The sequence below is a fragment of the Chelon labrosus genome, assembly GCF_963514085.1.
Source record: "Chelon labrosus genome assembly, chromosome: 1".
In the NCBI taxonomy this organism is placed as follows: domain Eukaryota; kingdom Metazoa; phylum Chordata; class Actinopteri; order Mugiliformes; family Mugilidae; genus Chelon; species Chelon labrosus.
The window spans coordinates 37,707,079-37,729,189 of record NC_140337.1 but is presented as its reverse complement, the minus strand read 5'-3'; the positions used below and the strand labels follow the sequence as shown (position 1 = coordinate 37,729,189).

Here is a 22,111-nt window from a genome sequence, read left to right as displayed (position 1 = left end):
ATAAAACCAGACCTGAATTATGTTTCAGGTGAATGAACTGATGAGTTTTACTCAAAGTCCCTGTGTCATACTGTGGAAGTAAAGCTTGTCATGGGGGCAGTTGTCCACGAACCAGAGGGTTAGGGGTTCGACCCCCGGAATGTGCCACATGCTGAAGTGTCCTTGAGCAAGACACTGAACCCCAAGTTGCTTCCAGTGCATGGCACTGGTGTAAATGTGTGAGTGCTTGTGTCTTTTCTTAACAGATCATTGTTTACCTTTAGTTTTTCGTATTTTTCCTTGATTGTCTGAGACTTTGTTATTTTACTTTACATTACTTTTTTCCTCAAGAGTGATTTTGTGTTACCTTAGACATTGATTTTCTTATCATGTTTTTGCCTTTTCAAGTGATTTTTAGTTATTCTCAGAAATAAACACTGACTGAATTCAAACGCCTTGTCTGAGTTGTGCATTTGTGTTCAAGCCTTGAACAGTCATGACACCATGATAATCTAGAATAAAAGGTCAGCAGACTGTAGAGTAAAACCACCTGCAGTCAGACTCTGTCCTCTCAGGAATGAGTCTGAACAATAACTAAGCTGACACAGAAATAGAAAGAAAGAAGAAAGCAGTAGAAAGTTGTAATGTCCTCAGTTTCTCTGAAGTCACGTGATTTAGTAGAAAGGCTGCAGCAGAACAGACGCATGCGCACTCTCCTCTGAAGACTAGTCGGTCCTGTTAGTCTGGACATGTTTGATTTGTGCTAGAGACGTCATGTGACAGAAACTTGGAACATGTTTCCTCCTTCATCCAGTGTTGGAGTTTAATCATTAATATACTAATGTCAAATATACACTTTACATGCTCTTCATTCATTTGGAAGCTCTCTACGTGATGGTAGACAATGATGGACAGGTGAGATATGTTGTTATCGTTGTCATGGAGATCATTATCAGTGACACTCAGAGCGTCTCTTTACTTTCTGTTTGTAGTGACTCAGTTCTTTATGGTTTGGTTATCGCCCATCCCTCCATTGCTCCACTTCCTGGTTTATAGAGCGCTAGCGGCTGAAAGACAGACGAGTCGTCAGCGCCAGAGACTTTCGGCTTTGTTTCAGGTTTATTTCAGGTTTATTTCAGCTTTATTTCAGGTTTATTTCAGGTTTATTTCAGCTTTACTTCAACCTTCCACTGAATGTGATCTAGTCAGGTTGATAGACTGAAGTCAGGGAAACAGAGGAGGAAGAAGAAGACAAGATGGCTGCTGGAACATCTGCGTGTCTCTGCATGACTTTACTGAGCGTCGTCCTGTCTGTCTCTGCTGGTGAGTTGAAACCAAAGCGTCTTTAGCTCTGACATGTTCAGGAGACAACGTAGAGTCTGACTGGATCTAGAAGATCTGATCAACCACATGTTCTACAGCAGGCAGCTGTCTGTGTGTGTGGGTGTGTGTGTGTATTTCTGTGTGTGTTTTCATGTGACCACTCAGACAGTGGTTTTCAATTATCCCCACTCCTTGAATTTAAATAGCTAGCCCACTATTGAGAAGCTGGTAATATTTATTTATTTATCTGTATGAGTTGCTGGCACCAGCATTATGCATCCAATCAGCTGATTATTATGTGAGTTTTTTTGCACTTTGCGATGTGTTGGGCAGCTTTGTACGAGGCTTTTTATTTACTGATGCCACGCTCACAAAATGAGCGGCCTGTTAGCGATACCCTCTGTCACCTCTGTATCTGGTGTTTAGTGGTGAGCGGATTGATCCAAATATTGATACTGATCGATACCAATGTAATGAGATGGATCCTTGAGTTTCAGTTTCTCTCTTGTTTCATTAAAGAAGAGACCTGACTGTTTATCTAAATGATGCTGCTGTCACAGGAGGGGGAGACATGTTGTCTTCTTTTTGTATTGTATTTCCTAAACATACATGCTACTTGAAAAAAGGGAATTTAATTTACATTATTAATAATATTTGTTGTGGAGTGGTAATTTTGTACACTTAGTTGATTTACGAAGAAGTCCAGAAAGAAGAATGAAGGGAGAGATTTAGTTTAATAACTGTATTGTAGTTTCTGAACACTCTTTTTATTTGTCCTGATAATTTTGTGTTGTTTCTGAACAAAAACTTTTATTGTGATAAAGTATTTTAATCCAGACAATTAATAATCAAAGGGCTATTCACAAAAACATTTAAAGGTCACGAAAATGAATTCAGATTTAAAATGATGATCCATATTAATTATTAAAAAGTATCAATATCAGTATTGGTATCAGCCACACTGACCCTGTATTTACTTGGTATTGGATCGATACCTAAACTAGTGGTAATCTATTGATTAATCTGTTGATTAGTTTGAGTTCTGCTGCCACCTAGTGACTGGAGGCTTGTTTATAGTTCAAGCATCAATAAAGACAGTAATTCTGAAAGTCCCCCGCTGCCGCTCACACTCCCCTGACCCACCTCAAGTCAGTCAGTATTTGAAAAGTACTGACTTAGACTGATCTTGAGCTCCTGATCCAGATGCAGCAGAAGGAGACAGATCAGAAACCTTTAGTCCATCACAGATCAACCAACACTGATCCTCACCACAACACTTCATCTACTGCTCACTTCCTGGACTCTAATGTCTCTTCTTTGGTGACATGAACAGTTGATAGTCCTCAGACTGCTCTAGACAGATGTTGAAACCATCAGTCATCTAGAACTGATTGTTACTGGCTCTATTCTTGAAGCTCATCAACAGTTAGGTCCATCTACGTCTTCATCTGGACACATTCAGGTTACTGTTCTACAACCAACTCAAGACACACTGACTTTTTATAGGAACTTCTTATTTAAATGTCTCTCCAGTGTCCTCTGCTGTCCTCTGGTGTCCTCTGGTGTCCTCTGGTCCAGTCCATCAGAGACCAGTGTCCTCTCTTTGGTAGCTCCTCCCACTGACTGACTGCTGCATGTTGACCTTTAACCTCTCTGCTCTGTCTTGTTTCCTTCAGGACAGACAAACATCCCAGCTGAACCTGGACAGACTGTCTCTCTACCATGTAAAGCTCTGAACAAGGATCCTGTCACAGTTGTAGAGTGGAGAAGAACTGACCTGAAGGAAGATGAATATGTTCTTTTATATCGTGATAAGAGATTTGTTGATGTCAACCAGCATCCATCTTATAAGAACCGAGTGGATCTACAGGACAGACAGATGAAGGATGGAGACGTGTCTCTGATTCTGAAGAATGTGACGATAGAGGACAGAGGAACGTACGAGTGTCGTGCTGTTCACAATAAAACAACCCGCAGGAAGAGAGATACTGGTCCCACCGTCATCAAATTGACCGTTGTTCCAGGTGAGTGAGTAGAGTTGAGTTTGTGTCTTTGTCTCTGATCAGAGTTGAAGCTTCTTCCTGGTTGTTGATGTGAGAGAGAAAGATCTCAGATCAGATGTTTGACTTTTAGAAAGATGTTGTTGATGAGACTTTGTATAAATCAACAAACTATTCTTCTTTTATTCCGTATCCAGCTAATACCTGATTTCAGGGACAGGCTTAGGTCACAGAGACATGAGCAGCATGTTGTTAGCAGTGAAGACAAAGATCAGATGTGTTTCATCTGTGTGAAGGTTTTCTATCGTCTGGACACTGTGACCCATTAATGTGATATGACTTTAATATAGTAGGAGGTGTGGATGGGGGCAGGTTGGTCTCAGCAGACCTCTACAGTAGACTAGTCCGTATTTAAGATGACTCCATGATGAATGAATTCATTCCACTGTTAACATAGACCCATCACTTCATACACCATGTTCTGTTCTGTGTTAAATAATAACTCAGTAGCAGTGTGTACTCCATCAAGGTGAACTGGTTTAGTCCTGACTCCTGAATGACTGAGTTAGTCCAAGGACCTGGATCAGAAACATGGTTCAATGTTTGGGTTTCTCTCTATTTAATTCACTTATTCTGGAAATATATATAGTGTCCCCTGGTGTCCCCTGGTCCAGTCCTGCAGAGACCAGTGTCCTCTCTTTGGTAGCTCCTCCCACTGACTGACTGCTGCATGTTGACCTTTAACCTCTCTGCTCTGTCTTGTTTCCTTCAGAAAAGAGAAACATCCCAGCTGATCCTGGACAGACTGTCTCTCTACCATGTAAAGCTCTGAACAATGATCCTGTCATATATGTAGAGTGGAGAAGAACTGACCTGAAGGAAGATGAATATGTTCTTTTATATCGTGATAATCAGTTAGATCCAGAGAACCAGCATCCATCTTATAAGAACCGAGTGGATCTACAGGACAGACAGATGAAGGATGGAGACGTGTCTCTGATTCTGAACAATGTGACGATAGAGGACAGAGGAACATACGAGTGTTACATCAACCAAAGAGAAAAAAACATCATCAAGAAATTCGTTGATCCCATCAGCATCATCACCGTCATCAGACTGGAAGTAGATTCAGGTGAGTGAGTAGAGTTGAGTTTGTGTCTTTGTCTCTGATCAGAGTTGAAGCTGCTTCCTGGTTGTTGATGTGAGAGAGAAAGATCTCAGATCAGATGTTTGACTTTTAGAAAGATGTTGTTGATGAGACTTTCTAGAAAACAGCTGGTCTGAGTGATGTGATCAGAGTGCAGTAGATAATGTCTGACAGCAGTTTGTTCTTCACTCATCACCTACCTCACACCTCACACCTGCTTCTGTTGTTTCTGTCTGCAGGTCACACAGCTGGACACCAGGAGGACGGAGGAGACAAGCAGGGAGGAGACAAGGATGGATCTGTTGGTCTGATAGTTGGTCTGATAGTTGGTGGTGTTCTTGTTGGTTCTGTTGTTGGTTTTCTGATCTACAGAAGATATAGACATCGATACCATCCTCCTCCTGAACAATCAGCTGATCCTCAGCAGCTTTAAATGTCTCAGATCAGTTTCCAGCTGAACTCTGAGTGTCCTGCTGCTGTTTCTTGAGGACAGACAGGAGTTAACAATGCTGGACATCCAGCAGACATGAGCAACCCACTGTAGCAGCTGACCTCCAACACTCAGCAAACAGCAGGACTGTATCCACAGAGGAAGGACTCAGTGGAAGCTCAAGTCATAGAAACAATCAATCTTCACTAAGAAATCTTTCATTCCTTTTTAATAGTAATCCAGAATTCTTCAAACATCTCGTTTCAAACTTCTTTCTGTTAAACAGAAACTCTACAAAGATCTCTCTCTACGAAGATCTACCAGTGACCCAAAGTGTCCTGAGAAGTCTTGGAGGTTTTATTCATTTCTAGTTTTATAAACTTTTTCTGTAATTTTTGTAAAAATCCACTGTGATATATGTAAAGTTATCTCGCCTCGTATAGTTATTTACCTTCCGGCTTTTGTCGTAGTCACAGTGAACCTCCTCCGCCAGACGCTCTTCCATGTTGTCCATTCTCAAAGACCAACCAAACTGAAGACTTTTTAAAAATGGCGGTGTTTATGAGTGGAAACCGGAAAAGCGGTCTCCAGCGGATGTAGTTAGCGGACCAATCACAGCCAATGCCGCTGCGTTGCTGTTGCGTCGCCTCGACGCGCGTCGAGGATTTTTGGGAGGTGCACGTCTGGCCCTTGCGTAGGACGCACGGGGGTCCGCAAGGACGCAATAGGTCCGTACGCCCCCTCACGCTGTGTCAACGCGGAAGCATAACTTGGGCTTTAGTCTTTAGTGATAATGATGCTTGTGTAGTTTTCTGAGCTGAATGTAGAAGCTGCTCCATCACAAACTGTCTGACCTGTTGAAGCAGTTGAAGCAGCTCTAATCTGATCTGGAATCAGTCCAACAAAGCTCAGGGAGCAGGAGTGGAGTCTGAACCAACCTCCTACATTCACTCTGACTCTATCTGGGATTGACAGACTATAACTTGTGTACCTTATCATTTGGTTTACTTGTTTGTATATGTGTTGCTGCTGTCTGTCTATATATCTAGAAACATTATATATTGTATATTACACTTTAATGATTTTATTGTTCCTTTGATTGTCTTCATTTATGTCTCAGGGAGGGATAAAGGTAATTGTTATTTAACCATCTATATGATGACAAGATGTTCTTCTAATAGTCAAACCTGTGTCTTAGTTGACATGCTGGATGTCTGTCTGTCAGCTTCTTTAGATTGATCTCTGTTGCTTGTGTTCTTCCTTTTAATTAGTGATGGCGAGATGAAGCCTCATGAGGCATCGAACCACTTGAGCCAACTGGTTCGAGAAAGGGTTCATTTCTCGAAGCTTCATGTGCACATGAAACCACCTACTGGCGAGGTGTATAACCACATAATGTGTGATGCATTGATTTTTTGTGTCTGTAATTAGTGATGGGCAATCGAGGTTTTGTTGAAGCCTCGACACGTGATTAAAAAAAGGTTCATTACTCGAAGCTTCAGTGACTCCGTACTCTATTTTTTGTATCTAGTGGACAATAAAATGTAGTGCAATGGAGACGTGTCTTACTGGTTCATGCTTGTGTGGTACTTGATTGGCCATGCACATTCCTATTCGACTACGTTACATGGATATGTGGTTTAAAGTTAATTATAAGAAAATTATATACATATAACAATAAAAAATAAAAAAGAACCAACGGGAATCGATCCCTTGCTTCAATAACGAAAGACCGGTGATTTCACAGTGTGCCACTAATCCCGTTAATGGCGTCCAATTGTCGTTGGACCATTTTGATTACGTCACTACTACACTCTGTGGACCGTCGCTAATTTGCATTAATGTTTATGTTTCAGCTCTTACGTCAACTATTTTCTTTTGCTCTTGGTATCATGGTTTAGTAGTGTGACTATATATAGTCAGAAGTGCGTGTATAGTTTTGGGCTATAGTTTTATATTAGATATATATCTATATCTTATCTGTATCTCTCTCTCTCTGTCTTATCTATATAACGCTATTTAGGACTATCTATGTAACTATGTCTATCTATCAGTACGGTGTTATCTAACTATGTAACTAATTTATCTATTTCTCTCTGAATCTTACGATCTATCTCCACAAAATACGCAACTAACTCCAACTACAGCAACGAACCAACCTACTCTGCAAAGAAACATTCAAATGAGCACCACTAAATAGGGATAGGATATCCGAGATATCCCTGAACACACGATCCGCCAAGTGATTCACATGACAAACCGAACCCCTCAGGTGATTCGTTTGCTGCTGAAGCGTCTGAAGCACTTGAGTGACGTCTGAAGCAGTTCAAGTGCTTCGGACGTCACTCAGCTGCTTCGAACGAACCACGCCTCGGCACAGTGGTTCGGTACAATTGCTTCATGAGCTACGGCGCATGTGTCGGAGCCTCGGGTGTCAGAGGGCCATCACTATCTGTAATGGCTCTTGGGAATGACTATGAATTACAAAAAAATGTATGACCAAATAATTTCTCTAGCCTACTTAAATTATCACAGGTGTATGATATTTTTTGAATAAAACACACAATATATGTAACTTTTCCCAAAATGGTAGTATGATATGATATGGCAGGTTGTGTGTTTTTCCGTCACTTTAGGCAAATGGCATGGGCTTAAACAGGCAGAGGAAAGTGAAAGTGCTTGTGGAACTAGGAAGAGGGCACTCATTATGTCTCTTCCTAGCTGGCTCCATCCTCTTACCTATCTTTCTCTCCTCACTCTCCTAAATCTTCAAACTATATCTCTCTTTTTAAACTCTCCAAACTATCTCCAAATTATATAAACTCTATCCAAACTCCGCAACTTGACACTCTATCAAAAACCCCGAGGGGTTTATAGTGCTGTCAAACCTCGCGGCAAAATCCGAACCACTTTCTGAATCAGTCACGTGGTACAGCCGGGCAGCGAGGCTTCGGACGTCATTTTTTTGGCCCCTCCCCTAAATGAAGCAAGCCTCGATACGCGCTTCGCGGAAACCCCGCCTCCATTCTCGACACACGCTTCGAAGCCTCGGCACGTCTCGTAACATCACTACTTTTAATACGAGTCATTGTAACAGAGAGACAACAGCGCCACTGTCAGGACAAAGTGAAACACTACAGTCTGTGATATGTTGCTCTAATGTTGTTTAATCCTCAATAACAACAATAAAAGTCTTTCAGCTGAAACTGTGGATTCATGTTTTAGTTTCTTTCAGTTTCAGTTGGATGTAGAAAAGAAGAGGAGGATCAGTGACTTAGTTTCAATTCAATTTCAATTTTATTTATATAGCGTCAATAACAATACAAATCGTCTCAAGACGCTTTACAAACAAAAAACAGTTTGATGACAAGAAGATGAGGAAGATGATTTTCATGTCAGAATAAAAAAACAGTGAAGACCTTCCAGATGTGTTGCTCCTGTTGGAGATTCAGATTCACTTTATTTGTCCCGGGGGGCAATTCAAGGCACAAGTGAGCAGCATAAGGAGCAAGTCTAAGTCTAAGTCTAAGTACAGACATTTTAAGAAGAAAAAAACAAAAATGGAACAAATACAAAGTATATACAAGTTACCATACCATAAATGTTATGACTATCCAAAATGTCCATGGAGAATGTAAACAGACTGTATTAGTAAAGTGACTAAAGTGCAGATGTAAACAGTAGTTACAGGGAATATGTATTTACAAGTTATAGCCGAGGTAGAATTGGTAATAAATAAACCAAGAGTCTCTGGTATGTATATGTATATTTGGTGATTTTATCTGATGAGTGTCTGTTGGCCATGAATGTGTGACAGAGTTCTACTGACGTTCAGTTCCAGGCGTGAGCTGTCGCACCACTCTATGAACTCCTGAAGAGCTGGTCCATCAGAGAAAGACGGAGACGACAAGAGGACAAAGAAGACAGATGAGGAGGTTGAATGTCAAGCAGCTTTAATGTGATTAACTGCAGCTCTTCTTCTACATGTGTGTAAATGCTAAGAATCCTTTGGAAGATGAATCCTAAACAACAAAGCTGGACTGAGTCAGGTGACATGAGAATGTGTCTGTGATTGGTTAGTAGTTTGGAACTCTCTACGGTTTGTCTGATCAGTTCATGAAAAGTATTTGTTTTTTATTTAATGTGATTACCGTATTTTCCGGACTATAACCGGAACGTAAAGTAAATATTAATTCAGATTGCAAACATTGAGTTCTGCTCAGCCAACAGAAAGAAGGCAGAGGCCCGAAAAACGGGTGGAGGGCCACCTCCACCACCTCTGACAGAGGCTGAGGAGCTGGCTCTCAGCCAAAACAGGGGTCGCCCTGTGGCTGAAGGCATCCCCGGGGGAAGCTCATCTGAGCCTGTCACCCCCCAGGACACAAGTGCCTACATCAGATGCAAGTATACACTTATGTCTTTTTTAAAAATAAAACTTACATATATATATATATATATATATATATATATATATAGCCTACTTTTTAACAAATATATATCCACCCACCCAACAGTTGTGGATGGTGTCATCTGCCTGGTTCAGCCTCCGACTGAAACAATCGTTAACCCTGCAGCTGTAAGTATTCCATACTCAGATGGTAGTTCAAAGTATTCTGAAACAGTATCTTTTCCTGCATCACAGGAGGAGGAGGAGGAGGAGGAGGAGGAGGAGGTGGAGGAGGATGATGATGATGAGGAAACGCTGTCTGCTGCCACAGGGAGAGATCCGGAGGGGCCTACTGAAGTGTGTCTTAATATTATGTATAGCTACTGGCAGTGCTCTACCCATTCATATTCATTTACATTCTTGAGTGGAATTTGGAGTTTGACATGTACACTGAAGTGATGAGCATAGATAATGGACAAACTAGCACATTCTTGTCCTTCAACAGAACATGGCTGGGCATCACCAAGAGGAGGGTCCATCAACTTCTAGAGCACAGCTTGACACAGTGAGATTTTCGGTCAATACCATGTTAAATCTGTATGTAGAACTGCAGGAATTAAATGTCGTCCATATGTTTCCCAGTTGCCGGTAAAAGAGTTGTACAGGGTGCACCTAATGAAAACCATTAAAAAAAACCGAAAAAGAAATGGTGTACCTGGACCGGCAAATCAGAAAAACAGACTTGGAAATTCTATTACTTGAACGCCAGTTGAGGTGGGTGCATTGTCATGGTGAAACAGGTAAATATGTGAAATATGTTAATGGTTGGAACTATATTACAAATCGTGACTGTTGCTTTTGTACTTTTAGGGAATAAAGAAGAACCAAATCACATGTGAATTTGTCTTTTATTTTTAATCAAAAGTGGTTTCGGGCGATGAGGTCCCTTACAGCCCTTCCATCCTGAACATCTGCAGGGATGGGATGGTCATCCTCAGCGTCGTTGATTTGTACGGCAGGGTGTTGCTCTCCTCTAATAATTGCAATATTATGGAGAACAACACATGCCACAATGATGTCACATGCCCTCTCTGGGGTGACCCTGAGCTTACGCAGGCACTGGAACCGGGATTTGAGTATGCCTATGGTCATCTCAACCCGGGCTCTAGTCCTGCAGTGGGCCACATTAAAACGTTGTTGGGGCCCCGGCTCAGGGTCAGGGTAAGGGGTCAACAGAGAGGGCTGGCATGGATAGCCTCGATCCCCCAGCAGGTAGCCATCAAGCTCTCCTGTAATTACAGAGGACACATTTGAGTGCATTTAGAAAGGGAGACAAAGAACATTTGTACAAAGCTTTAGCTTCCTTACCACGTGCAAATCTGTTGCTCAGACTACACTCCCGGTAGATCCGGGAGTCATGAACTGAGCCAGGCCACTTAGCTTCTACATTTGTAATAAGAGAAGCTGCATCACATATGATCTTTACAGTGTAGAGAATGACATGAGTTAGTTGTATTGTAATGTATAGATTTTCATGTACATATTTTTTAAGATGGTAGGTCACATACCTTGACATTGATGCTGTGAAAGGATTTTCGATTCACATAGTGCCCTTCATTTTGTGTAGGCGCGGTAATAGGGATCTGTGTCCCATCTATGCATCCTATCACATTTGGAAGGCCTGCAAAATGACAGCTAATTAAGCTACTGACCCCACTCGGCCGCAGCAGAATGTAGGCCTATATCATAATTTAAAATAACAGAATATATGATTTCTACATCAGTCACAACCTGCAATCCTGTGGAATTCCTCTTTGATGGTGCGAACAGGTTTGTGTCCGGGGAACACCACCATCACTGGTAACAGGCGTGTCAGTGCGAGGGTTACCTTCCTCACAGTTCTACACACTGTTGCCTTTCCGTAATGCTCTGCATCCCCGATGTTATAAAGAAAACTGCCGTTTGCAAGAAAACGTAGCGCTATGCATAAAGTTTGCTCTGATGTGAGTGCTCGTTCGCGGTGTGTGAGGTTGGTGATATATGGCCGGAGAAGGTTATTGAGATAAATGATACTGTTGGATGAAAAGCGGTAGCGTTCAAAAAGAAAATCCTCGGGAAATGATAAAACGTCTAATCTGGGTCGGAAGATTCTCTCACGACGTAATGCATTTCTAATCAATACGGCTTCGATGTCGATTGGATTTCTAATGAATGGGCAATCCATGTCTAACTGCTTTCTTCGTGTGGGAGGAGACGGGTAGAACCTGCCAGCGAGCAGGTTATGTTCACAGAGTAAGTTACCGCAGTAACAGACCCAGAGTTTAAGTTACCTCTCTTTCTGGAACGGATAACTCAGAGTTTCCCTCATCTCAGGGTTAACAAACTCAGAGTTTTCACATAACCCGCTTTCTGGAATACCCCCCAGGTCTCCACGTCGTTTTAACGTTTGTTCAACGTCGAGATGTTATCTGTTCAAACTGACTGATTAACTGTAAAAACAATTAGTGTTTACATATAGATAATACATTTAATGAATAATAAATGATATTATAAATATTTTTTGCTATAAATTAACACATTTATATAAATACATTGTATTAACAGAACCTACCTTTGGGGGAAATTATAAGTTTGACAACACAAAAGTGCAATTTCTTTAAAGTTTTATTACACAAACAATCAGAACACTTGAAAAACTAAAAAATAATGAGACCAACATGATTCTTACACATACAGCTCTGGAAAAAGTTAAGAGACCACTTCAAAATGATCAGTTCCTCTGGTTTTACTATTCATAGCTATGTGTTTGAGTAGAATGAACACTTTTGTTTCATTCTATAACCTACTGACAATATTTCTCCCAAATTGGAAATAAAAATATTGTCATTTAGAACATGTATTTGCAGAAAATGGCAACAGGTCAAAATGACAAAACAATTCTGGTGTTTTCAGACGTTGTATAATGCAAAGAAAACAGGTTCATATTCATTTTAGAACACAACACTACTTTTCAAACTTAGGAGGAGTTTAGAAATCAACATTGGTGGAATAATCCCAATTTAATCGCAGCAGTGGTCTCTTTATTTTTAGCTGTATGAGCAATAAACATAAAAAAAAATGAGACCAAAACTGTTAACACCTTGTAAACACCAACACAGTTGAAAAACACTTTGTAGGCGATCACGATCTCCTCTGGCCCCCTCTCCCTCCTATCAATGGCTCCTTCACCTGGAGTGGAGATCCTCACTCTGTCATGTGAAGCTGGAAAAACATTTGAAGTATATTACTTAACAATTCTTAAACACATCTTGGGAAATTGTACACCGTTTTACCATCTAATTCACCTACGTACATACTACATACATCACATGAATGTTAAGTCATGAAACAGACATAAATTGCTTTTTGGTTATATTTACATAGGCCAAAAAGTCCCAGATAATGATAAAATAAAAACATTACCTGATTTTAAATATTAAAAGCATTGTTGATTAACAAAGCAGACAATTAGGCATTGCATTGGGAGTCAAATTTTTATATTCACAAAAATTCCGTGGGGAAAGTCTTGGCCTCAGCCAGTAAATTCTTGGAGTTCCCATCTGTGACTTGGCGTCCCGACAGAATCCATTGAATATTAACATTTTAACAGCTAATCAATAGATTAGGCTACCATTGTTTTTTTATGAAGATAAATTAACATTTTCAAATTATCTTGGGGAAAAAAATGCATTTTCTGGACACCTCCATGTCAGCTGGTCTGTATAAGTGCTTCACTGATTTATGTCTGGATTTCTAAACTCCAATAGTCCAAAAATATCAGAATATTAGACAGAAAGCACACTGAAGAGCCCTGTTTATGTTAGCCGAGTGAGCAGCTAGCTTGAAATCCACTCGACAGTTAAACACATAACGCACGGTCGGTCAATGCCACTATTTAAAACACAGAAAGTTGCATATGAACCTACAGTCTATGATATGAACACATATAAACCGTCTCTAATGTTTTATGTCAACGAACTTACCGAAAAAACTGTTCGGTACGTGCCGTGCTTGCTTCTCTGCAGTCGTGTTCTGCTGCCAGGTTTGAAGTAGAAGGTCCCGCCCTTTTCGCCTCTGATTGGCTAGAAGGGCTCTCACACGATTGGTTGTATAATTTAATTTTTTCATCTCGTTGGTTTGTGGTCGAGGTGCAACCTAGACCTACATTTATTTTTTTTCATCTAGTTGGTTTGTGGTCGAAGCGCGACCTAGCCTGGGTGTTCCCATACTGCTTTGCGCGCGATTTCATTCTCACTGCAAAAGCAGTCTGGAAACCATCGCCCTTATTTTCTCCTGAGATAGGGAACCAATCACAGAACGGGGGGGGGGCAGCAAGACGATGACGACGTCTATGCGCGACACCGAAGCTTGTAGTGTGTTAATCCAACATGGACCTAACGTTACCGTTTGATGCAGCCTTAGTGTTTTAAGTAGCTTAGAACGCAAGTTTATTTTAAAAAAGAGCAACGTTTGGCGTTGAAAGACTTCATTGCCAAGAAGGATGTGTTTGCTCTGCTACCAACAGGCTTTGGCTATGAATCGCGCGCAAGGCAGCATGGGAATTACCAGGCGCATTTGATAGACATTCGTAGCGCCCAATAAACGGCTCTAGGCATTTGTAAAACCACGCCTCAAATACGAGAAAATAAACACGTAGTTTCCAGACCAGCATCTCATTGAGATGTGCAGTCGCGTCAGCCAGGCTAAGCGCGACCTAGACCTATTTTAAACTCGTTTCACGCTAGAGGTCGCCCCTTAGACCTACCGTCAACCCCCAGGTTGATGAAATGTTTGCAGGGAAGTCGCTCCGGAGTATAAGTCGCACCAGCTAAAAAATGCATAATGAAGAAGAAAAAAACATATATAAGTCGCACTGGACTATAAGTCGCATTTTTGGGGGAAATTTATTTGATAAAATCGGAGACCAAGAACACATTTCATCTTGAAAGGCAAGTTATAGTACTAACAATAGAACAACGGGCTGAATAGGCCCTGCAAACATTTCGACGTCTAATAAAGGTTGAAACGACGTCTAAACGTACACGTCGCCAGGAGGTCTAAAAGTAATGCTGAAATGCAAATTGAAACGACGTCGCGTTGCAACCTCGACGTCTTTTTAACTGTCGTAAACAACGTCTCCACAACGTCACGTTGTAACACAGATGTCTTCTAAACGCGCATTATTCACCTTTTAAAAACGATCCAGTAAATATTCTGATATATATATTTTTACAGCTGTATGTGTCGAGTTTTAGATGTTGTTTCTGCAGTGAAGTGGAGTTAAAAAGAGGTTGACAAATGCAGGTAGAGAAGATGTTGACGTTGCGATCTGACGTCTTTTCAACCTTCATTTCAGCATTACTTTTAAAGCCCCTGGCTGCGTCTAGGTCTCGACGTCGTTTTAACGTTTGTTCAACGTCGAAATGTTATCTGTTCAAATTGACTGACTAACTGTAAAAACAATTAGTGTTTACATATAGATAATACATTTAATGAATAATAAATTATATTATAAATATTTTTTGCTATAAATTAACACATTTATATAAATACAATGTATTAACAGAACCTACCTTTGGGGGGAAATTATAAGTTTGACAACACAAAAGTGCAATTTCTTTAAAGTTTTATTACACAAACATAATCAGAACACTTTTGAAAAACTAAAAAAATAATAAAATAATGAGACCAACATGATTCTTACACATACAGCTCTGGAAAAAGCTAAGAGACCACTTGAAAATGATCAGTTCCCCTGGTTTTACTATTCATAGCTATGTGTTTGAGTAGAATGAACACTTTTGTTTCATTCTATAACCTACTGACAAAATTTCTCCGAAATTGGAAATAAAAATATTGTCATTTAGAACATGTATTTGCAGAAAATGGCAACAGGTCAAAATGACAAAACAATTCTGGTGTTTTCAGACGTTGTATAATGCAAAGAAAACAGGTTCATATTCATTTTAGAACACAACACTACTTTTCAAACTTAGGAAGAGAATAATCCCAATTTAATCGCAGCAGTGGTCTCTTTATTTTTAGCTGTATGTGCAATAAACATAAAAACACCAACACAGTTGAAAAACACTTTGTAGGCGATCACGATCTCCTCTGGCCCCCTCTCCCTCCTATCAATGGCTTCTTCACCTGGAGTGGAGATCCTCACTCTGTCATGTGAAGCTGGAAAAACATTTGAAGTATATTACTTAACAATTCTTAAACACATCTTGGGAAATTGTACACCGTTTTACCAATCTAATTCACCTAGGTACATACTACAATCACATCACATGAATGTTAAGTCATGAAACAGACATAAATTGCTTTTTGGTTATATTTACATAGGCCAAAAAGTCCCAGATAATGATAAAATAAAAACATTACATGATTTTAAATAGAAGAAGCATTGTTGATTAACAAAGCAGACAATTAGGCATTGCATTGGGAGTCAAATTTTTATGTTCACAATCCACTGAATGTTAACATTTTAGCAGCTAATCAATAGATTAGGCTACCATTGTTTTTTTTATGAAGATAAATTAACATTTTCAAATTATCTTGGGGAAAAAATGCATTTTCTGGACACCTCCATGTCAGCTCGTCTGTATAAGTGCTTCACTGATTTATGTCTGGATTTCTAAACTCCAAAAGTCCAAAAATATCAGAATATTAGACAGAAAGCACACTGCAGAGCCCTGTTTCATGTTAGCCGAGTGAGCAGCTACCTTGAAATCCACTCGACAGTTAAACACATAACGCACGGTCGGTCAATGCCACTTTTCAAAACACAGAAAGTTGCATATGAACCTACAGTCTATGATATGAACACATATAAACCGTCTCTAATGTTTTATGTCAACGAACTTACCGAAAAAACTGTTCCATACGTGCTGTGCTTGCTTCTCTGCAGTCGTGTTCCACTGCCAGGTTTGAAGTAGAAGGTCCCGCCCTTTTCGCCTCTGATTGGCTAGAAGGGCTCTCACCCGATTGGTTGTATAATTAAAATTTTTCATCTAGTTGGTCTGTGGTCGAGGTGCAACCTAGACCTACATTTATTTTTTTCATCTAGTTGGTTTGTGGTCGAAGTGCGACCTGGACCTATTTTAAACTCGTTTCACGCTAGAGGTCGCCCCTTAGACCTACCGTCAACCCCCAGGTTGATGAAATGTTTGCAGGGGGTGTTTGGTATGTTAACAGCTATTCAGATAACTATAGCATAAACAACATAACATAACAAGTTTACCAAACTCTCGATCTCACTCCAAGTCACTGAATCCATTGAATTCTTCATCCTCTCCCTGCAAACATTTCATCAACCTGGGGGTTGACGGCAGGTCTAAGGGGCGACCTCTAGCGTGAAACGAGTTTAAAATAGGTCTAGGTCGCGCTTCGACCACAAACCAACTTGATGAAAAAAAATAAATGTAGGTCTAGGTTGCACCTCGACCACAAACCAACTAGATGAAAAAATTAAATTATACAACCAATCGTGTGAGAGCCCTTCTAGCCAATCAGATGCGAAAAGGGCGGGACCTTCTACTTCAAACCTGGCAGCAGAACACGACTGCATAGAAGCAAGTACGGCACGTACCGAACAGTTTTTTCGGTAAGTTCGTTGACATAAAACATTAGAGACGGTTTATATGTGTTCATATCATAGACTGTAGGTTACGGAAGCCGAGAACGGCCATGCATTCATACATTTTATTTACTCCGTTTTCCCGTGATAACGAGTTAATTTCCTCCGGTTCATATGCAGCTTTCTGTGTTTTAAAAAGTGGCATTGACCGACCGTGCGTTATGTGTTTAACTGTCGAGTGGATTTCAAGCTAGCTGCTCACTCGGCTAACATGAAACAGGGCTCTGCAATGTGCTTTCTGTCTAATATTCTGATATTTTTGGACTATTGGAGTTTAGAAATCCAGACATAAATCAGTGAAGCACTTATACAGACCAGCTGACATGGAGGTGTCCAGAAAATGCATTTTTTCCCCAAGATAATTTGAAAATGTGAATTTATCTTCATAAAAAAACAATGGTAGCCTAATCTATTGATTAGCTGTTAAAATGTTAATATTCAACGGATTGTGAATATAAAAATTTGACTCCCAATGCAATGCCTAATTGTCTGCTTTGTTAATCAACAATGCTTTTAATATTTAAAATCAGGTAATGTTTTTATTTGATCATTATCTGGGACTTTTTGGCCTATGTAAATATAACCAAAAAGCAATTTATGTCTGTTTCATGACTTAACATTCATGTGATGTATGTAGTATGTACGTAGATGAATTAGATGGTAAAACGGTGTACAATTTCCCAAGATGTGTTTAAGAATTGTTAAGTAATATACTTCAAATGTTTTTCCAGCTTCACATGACAGAGTGAGGATCTCCACTCCAGGTGAAGGAGCCATTGATAGGAGGGAGAGGGGGCCAGAGGAGATCGTGATCGCCTACAAAGTGTTTTTCAACTGTGTTGGTGTTTACAAGGTGTTAACAGTTTTGGTCTCATTTTTTTTTATGTTTATTGCACATACAGCTAAAAATAAAGAGACCACTGCTGCGATTAAAAATTGGGATTATTCCACCAATGTTGATTTCTAAACTCCTCCTAAGTTTGAAAAGTAGTGTTGTGTTCTAAAATGAATATGAACCTGTTTTCTTTGCATTATACAACGTCTGAAAACACCAGAATTGTTTTGTCATTTTGACCTGTTGCCATTTTCTGCAAATACATGTTCTAAATGACAATATTTTTATTTCCAATTTGGGAGACATTTGGTCAGTAGGTTATAGAATGAAACAAAAGTGTTCATTCTACTCAAACACATAGCTATGAATAGTAAAACCAGAGGAACTGATCATTTTGAAGTGGTCTCTTAACTTTTTCCAGAGCTGTATGTGTAAGAATCATGTTGGTCTCATTGTTTTTTAGTTTTTCAAAAGTGTTCTGATTGTGTAATAAAACTTTAAAGAAATTGCACTTTTGTGTTGTCAAACTTATAATTTCCCCCCAAAGGTAGGTTCTGTTAATACATTGTATTTATATAAATGTGTTAATTTATAGCAAAAAATATTTATAATATCATTTATTATTCATTAAATGTATTATCTATATATAAACACTGTAATTGTTTTTACAGTTAATCAGTCAGTTTGAACAGATAACATTTCGACGTTGAACAAACGCTAAAACGACGTCGAGACCTAGACGCAGCCAGGGGCTTTAAAAGTAATGCTGAAATGAAGGTTGAAAAGACGTCAGATCGCAACGTCAACATCTTCTCTACCTGCATTTGTCAACCTCTTTTTAACTCCACTGTAGAAACAACATCTAAAACTCGACACATACAGCTGTAAAAAAAAAAAAAAAAATATATATATATCCCACATAGCAGAGACATGTGGGCCAGATCTGGCTTGAAGCCGGCACAGGTGGCGTTCACTCGGCACTGGCATACGGCATGTGAGCCGGACATGGCCCAGATGCGGCAAAGGCGGCCCTGTCTTGACTCCGGCAGACAGATGTGGGCCACTTGTGGAGTGCCGAATTCGGCCCACATACCAGTTTAGACCTCTGGGCCACATATGTGAGGCCGGACTCATGCCACCCTTAAAGTTATTTTTCGATATTTTTGAGTGAGTTGTTGTTTAACATCACAGATTTAATTAAAATAAATAAGTAAATTAAATATTATTATGATATATTGTCGATGTCAATCAATGTCAACTATCACAATATCGTTCTTGTCGAAACAGGACAGATGTCTCAGTTGATCTGAAAATTTAAAGTTAAATCTTGCAAAAGCGGCCTTTCAACGGTCAGCCAGCTATCCACTTTTTAAATTCATCAGCCAATCAACGGAAGTGACGTAACCGTCCAGGTGACTGACGCGACCGACGTCACTGTGGACGGAGCTGATGGCTGCTCGTGCACTCCGGTGAGACGGACAACAAAGACGTGGTGAGTGAAATGCATCAGTTTTATGTTTACGATAACGTTTGTTTTTGAGACAATGCGCTAGCCGTTGGTATACAAAGACAATGACTGTCTAGAGTCTAGCCTGAATGTTAACAAGGGGCGCTAACGTTTAGCTATGTGGCTAACGGTTAGCTATGTGGCTAACGCGTGGTTAGCGTTAGCTAACGATTACCGTTAGCCTAAAATGCGGCTCAGGAAAGGATGGGCTGCACTGTTTTGCTGTTAAACTATCATATTCGTTTTGAATAAATTGTATAGACGAACTTAACACAGCAGATGTTTTGCCGAAGGGGTCGTTTTCTTTTTTTTTTCACGTTTTTTCCGGCTAGTTAAACATTAGTGCTACTACCATAGCTTCTGCTAGCTGACCGTTGGCGTGTTTTTTCCGCTGGCAATTGCAGATATATCGTGCTTCAATACAAAAATAGCGTTTAAAAAGGCAACTGTGGACTTGTAGAGTTTTATTTATGTATGTGTTATGTGTTTTTATTTTATTTTTTTGAGAAGACGCTTCACAACTCCTCCGAGTAGCTTCTTCAGTTCTAGGGGACTGGTGTGAAGTTTAAGGTTTAGGAACTTATACTGAAACTATTGTTTGTAAACTACCATAAAACGGGTCGGTTTGAATGTTGTTTACAAACCTACAGACTCTATTTTCAAGAATCTTAGAGTTATTTTTATTGATTACATATTGATACTGACTACTCACAGTTTGTGTAACACTAAGTCCTTGTTTTGTACATAAATTAAACCAAGCAGATGTAGGGAAAACACTTATCTGACACCAGAATATTGTCATCACTATCGGTTTTAATATAATTACTGTAGCCATATTACCTAATGATACATAAATGTTAATTTCCAATCATTTGTGCTTTGTGTGTATGTTTCAGCTGCTGTTGGCGTAACTGACTAACATCTGGGGCCACAGACCAGGAAATAGACTGGACCATCAAAAGATGTTTACATCTCTCTCCAGGTAGAGATGGTGGCAGACTGAAGAGGATGAAGAGAAAGCAGGAAATGGACAGCACCATATCTAAAACTCGTGCTGAGAGTCTCTACTGCCATCAGGTTGTGTTTCCGATGCCTGAGGACAAAGACTGAAAGGCTGAAGAACAGTTTCTATCCAAATGCCATCCGCCTGCTCAACTCTGAACCGTAACCAGACTTATACCACTGCACTTTACTCACATCTCTGCTCAATACCGTAAATGTGTGTATATATACAAGTTTACACTTGAGTTTTACCATCTATATTTTATTCTGTATTACAGTCTATATTTTATTCTATTTTTATCGGTGTACATTTACACTTGTATTGTTTACCTTGTGTGTTAAGGAATTTACAATTACTACTGTTTTACTGTAGTACTCATTTTTTTTTACTACTGGCTGCAGGTACAAGAATACATTTCACTGTGCATTGTACTATATATAACTGTGTATGTGACAAATACAATCTTAAACCTTTATGGACATGTCTAGAATCATAGATGTACAGTTTTTAAATTTGTTAAATGTACTGCGTTGACATGACTAAAAAAAATAAACATTTGCTTATAATACTGTACTTGTTTTTATATATATATATATATATATATATATATGAATAAATATGGCACATAAATATAGTGGCTGAGTTAAGGCTGACATCAGGAACCACTTCTGAAAATGGTTTGGCCCACCTTAGGGCCACATTAGGGCCAGCTCTGGTTGAAGTGTGGCTGAGATGTGGGCCTTATCTGGCACACATGTTGGATGCCGGATGTGGCCCACATAAGGGCCGGAATTCTTTCAGGCATGTGGGCCGAGTGCAAGTGGGAGGTGTGGCCCAGAGGTGGGCCACACCAGTTTTGCTATGTGGGATATATATCAGAATATTTACACTGGATCGTTTTTAGAAGGTGAATAATGCGCGTTTAGAAGACATCTGTGTTACAACGTGACGTTGTGGAGACGTTGTTTACGACCGTTAAAAAGACGTCGAGGTTGCAAGACGTCGTTTCAATTTGCATTTCAGCATTACTTTTAGACCTCCTGGCGACGTGTACGTTTAGACGTCGTTTCAACGTTTATTAGACGTCGAAATGTTTGCAGGGGTGAAGCACTTATACAGACGAGCTGACATGGAGGTGTCCAGAAAATGCTTTTTTTTCCCCAAGATAATTTGAAAATGTTAATTTATCTTCATAAAAAAACAATGGTAGCCTAATCTATTGATTAGCTGTTGAAATGTTAATATTCAGTGGATTCTGTCGGGACGCCAAGTCACAGATGGGAACTCCAAGAATTTACTGGCTGAGGCCAAGACTTTCCCCACTGATGGAATTTTTGTGAATATAAAAATTTGACTCCCAATGCAATGCCTAATTGTCTGCTTTGTTAATCAACAATGCTTTTAATATTTAAAATCAGGTAATGTTTTTATTTTATCATTATCTGGGACTTTTTGGCCTATGTAAATATAACCAAAAAGCAATTTATGTCTGTTTCATGACTTAACATTCATGTGATGTATGTAGTATGTACGTAGGTGAATTAGATGGTAAAACGGTGTACAATTTCCCAAGATGTGTTTAAGAATTGTTAAGTAATATACTTCAAATGTTTATCCAGCTTCACATGACAGAGTGAGGATCTCCACTCCAGGTGAAGGAGCCATTGATAGGAGGGAGAGGGGGCCAGAGGAGACCGTGATCGCCTACAAAGTGTTTTTCAACTGTGTTGGTGTTTACAAGGTGTTAACAGTTTTGGTCTCATTTTTTTTTATGTTTATTGCACATACAGCTAAAAATAAAGAGACCACTGCTGCCATT

The 22,111-nt window shown here is 39.7% G+C and overlaps 1 protein-coding gene across 1 annotated transcript; it reads left to right on the top strand.

Annotated features, from left to right (window-relative positions):
* The first annotated feature begins 971 nt into the window (after window positions 1-971).
* LOC311497750 (coxsackievirus and adenovirus receptor homolog) lies at window positions 972-6,436 on the top strand. Its single transcript, XM_084558122.1, has 4 exons — window positions 972-1,302; window positions 2,979-3,326; window positions 4,075-4,434; window positions 4,689-6,436. Exons 1-4 carry the CDS (start codon window positions 1,236-1,238, stop codon window positions 4,880-4,882), a joined length of 969 nt encoding a protein of 322 aa, XP_084414248.1. The 5' UTR covers window positions 972-1,235; the 3' UTR covers window positions 4,883-6,436.
* The last annotated feature ends 15,675 nt before the right edge of the window (window positions 6,437-22,111 follow it).

Excerpts from the sequence above, each read along its gene's own strand:
- LOC311497750 (XM_084558122.1), top strand. The coding sequence starts at position 1,236 with ATGGCTGCTGGAACATCTGCGTGTCTCTGCATGACTTTACTGAGCGTC. Across the intron at positions 1,303-2,978 it reads CGTCCTGTCTGTCTCTGCTG|GACAGACAAACATCCCAGCT; the intron begins GTGAGTTGAAAC and ends TGTTTCCTTCAG. Across the intron at positions 4,435-4,688 it reads CAGACTGGAAGTAGATTCAG|GTCACACAGCTGGACACCAG; the intron begins GTGAGTGAGTAG and ends TTCTGTCTGCAG.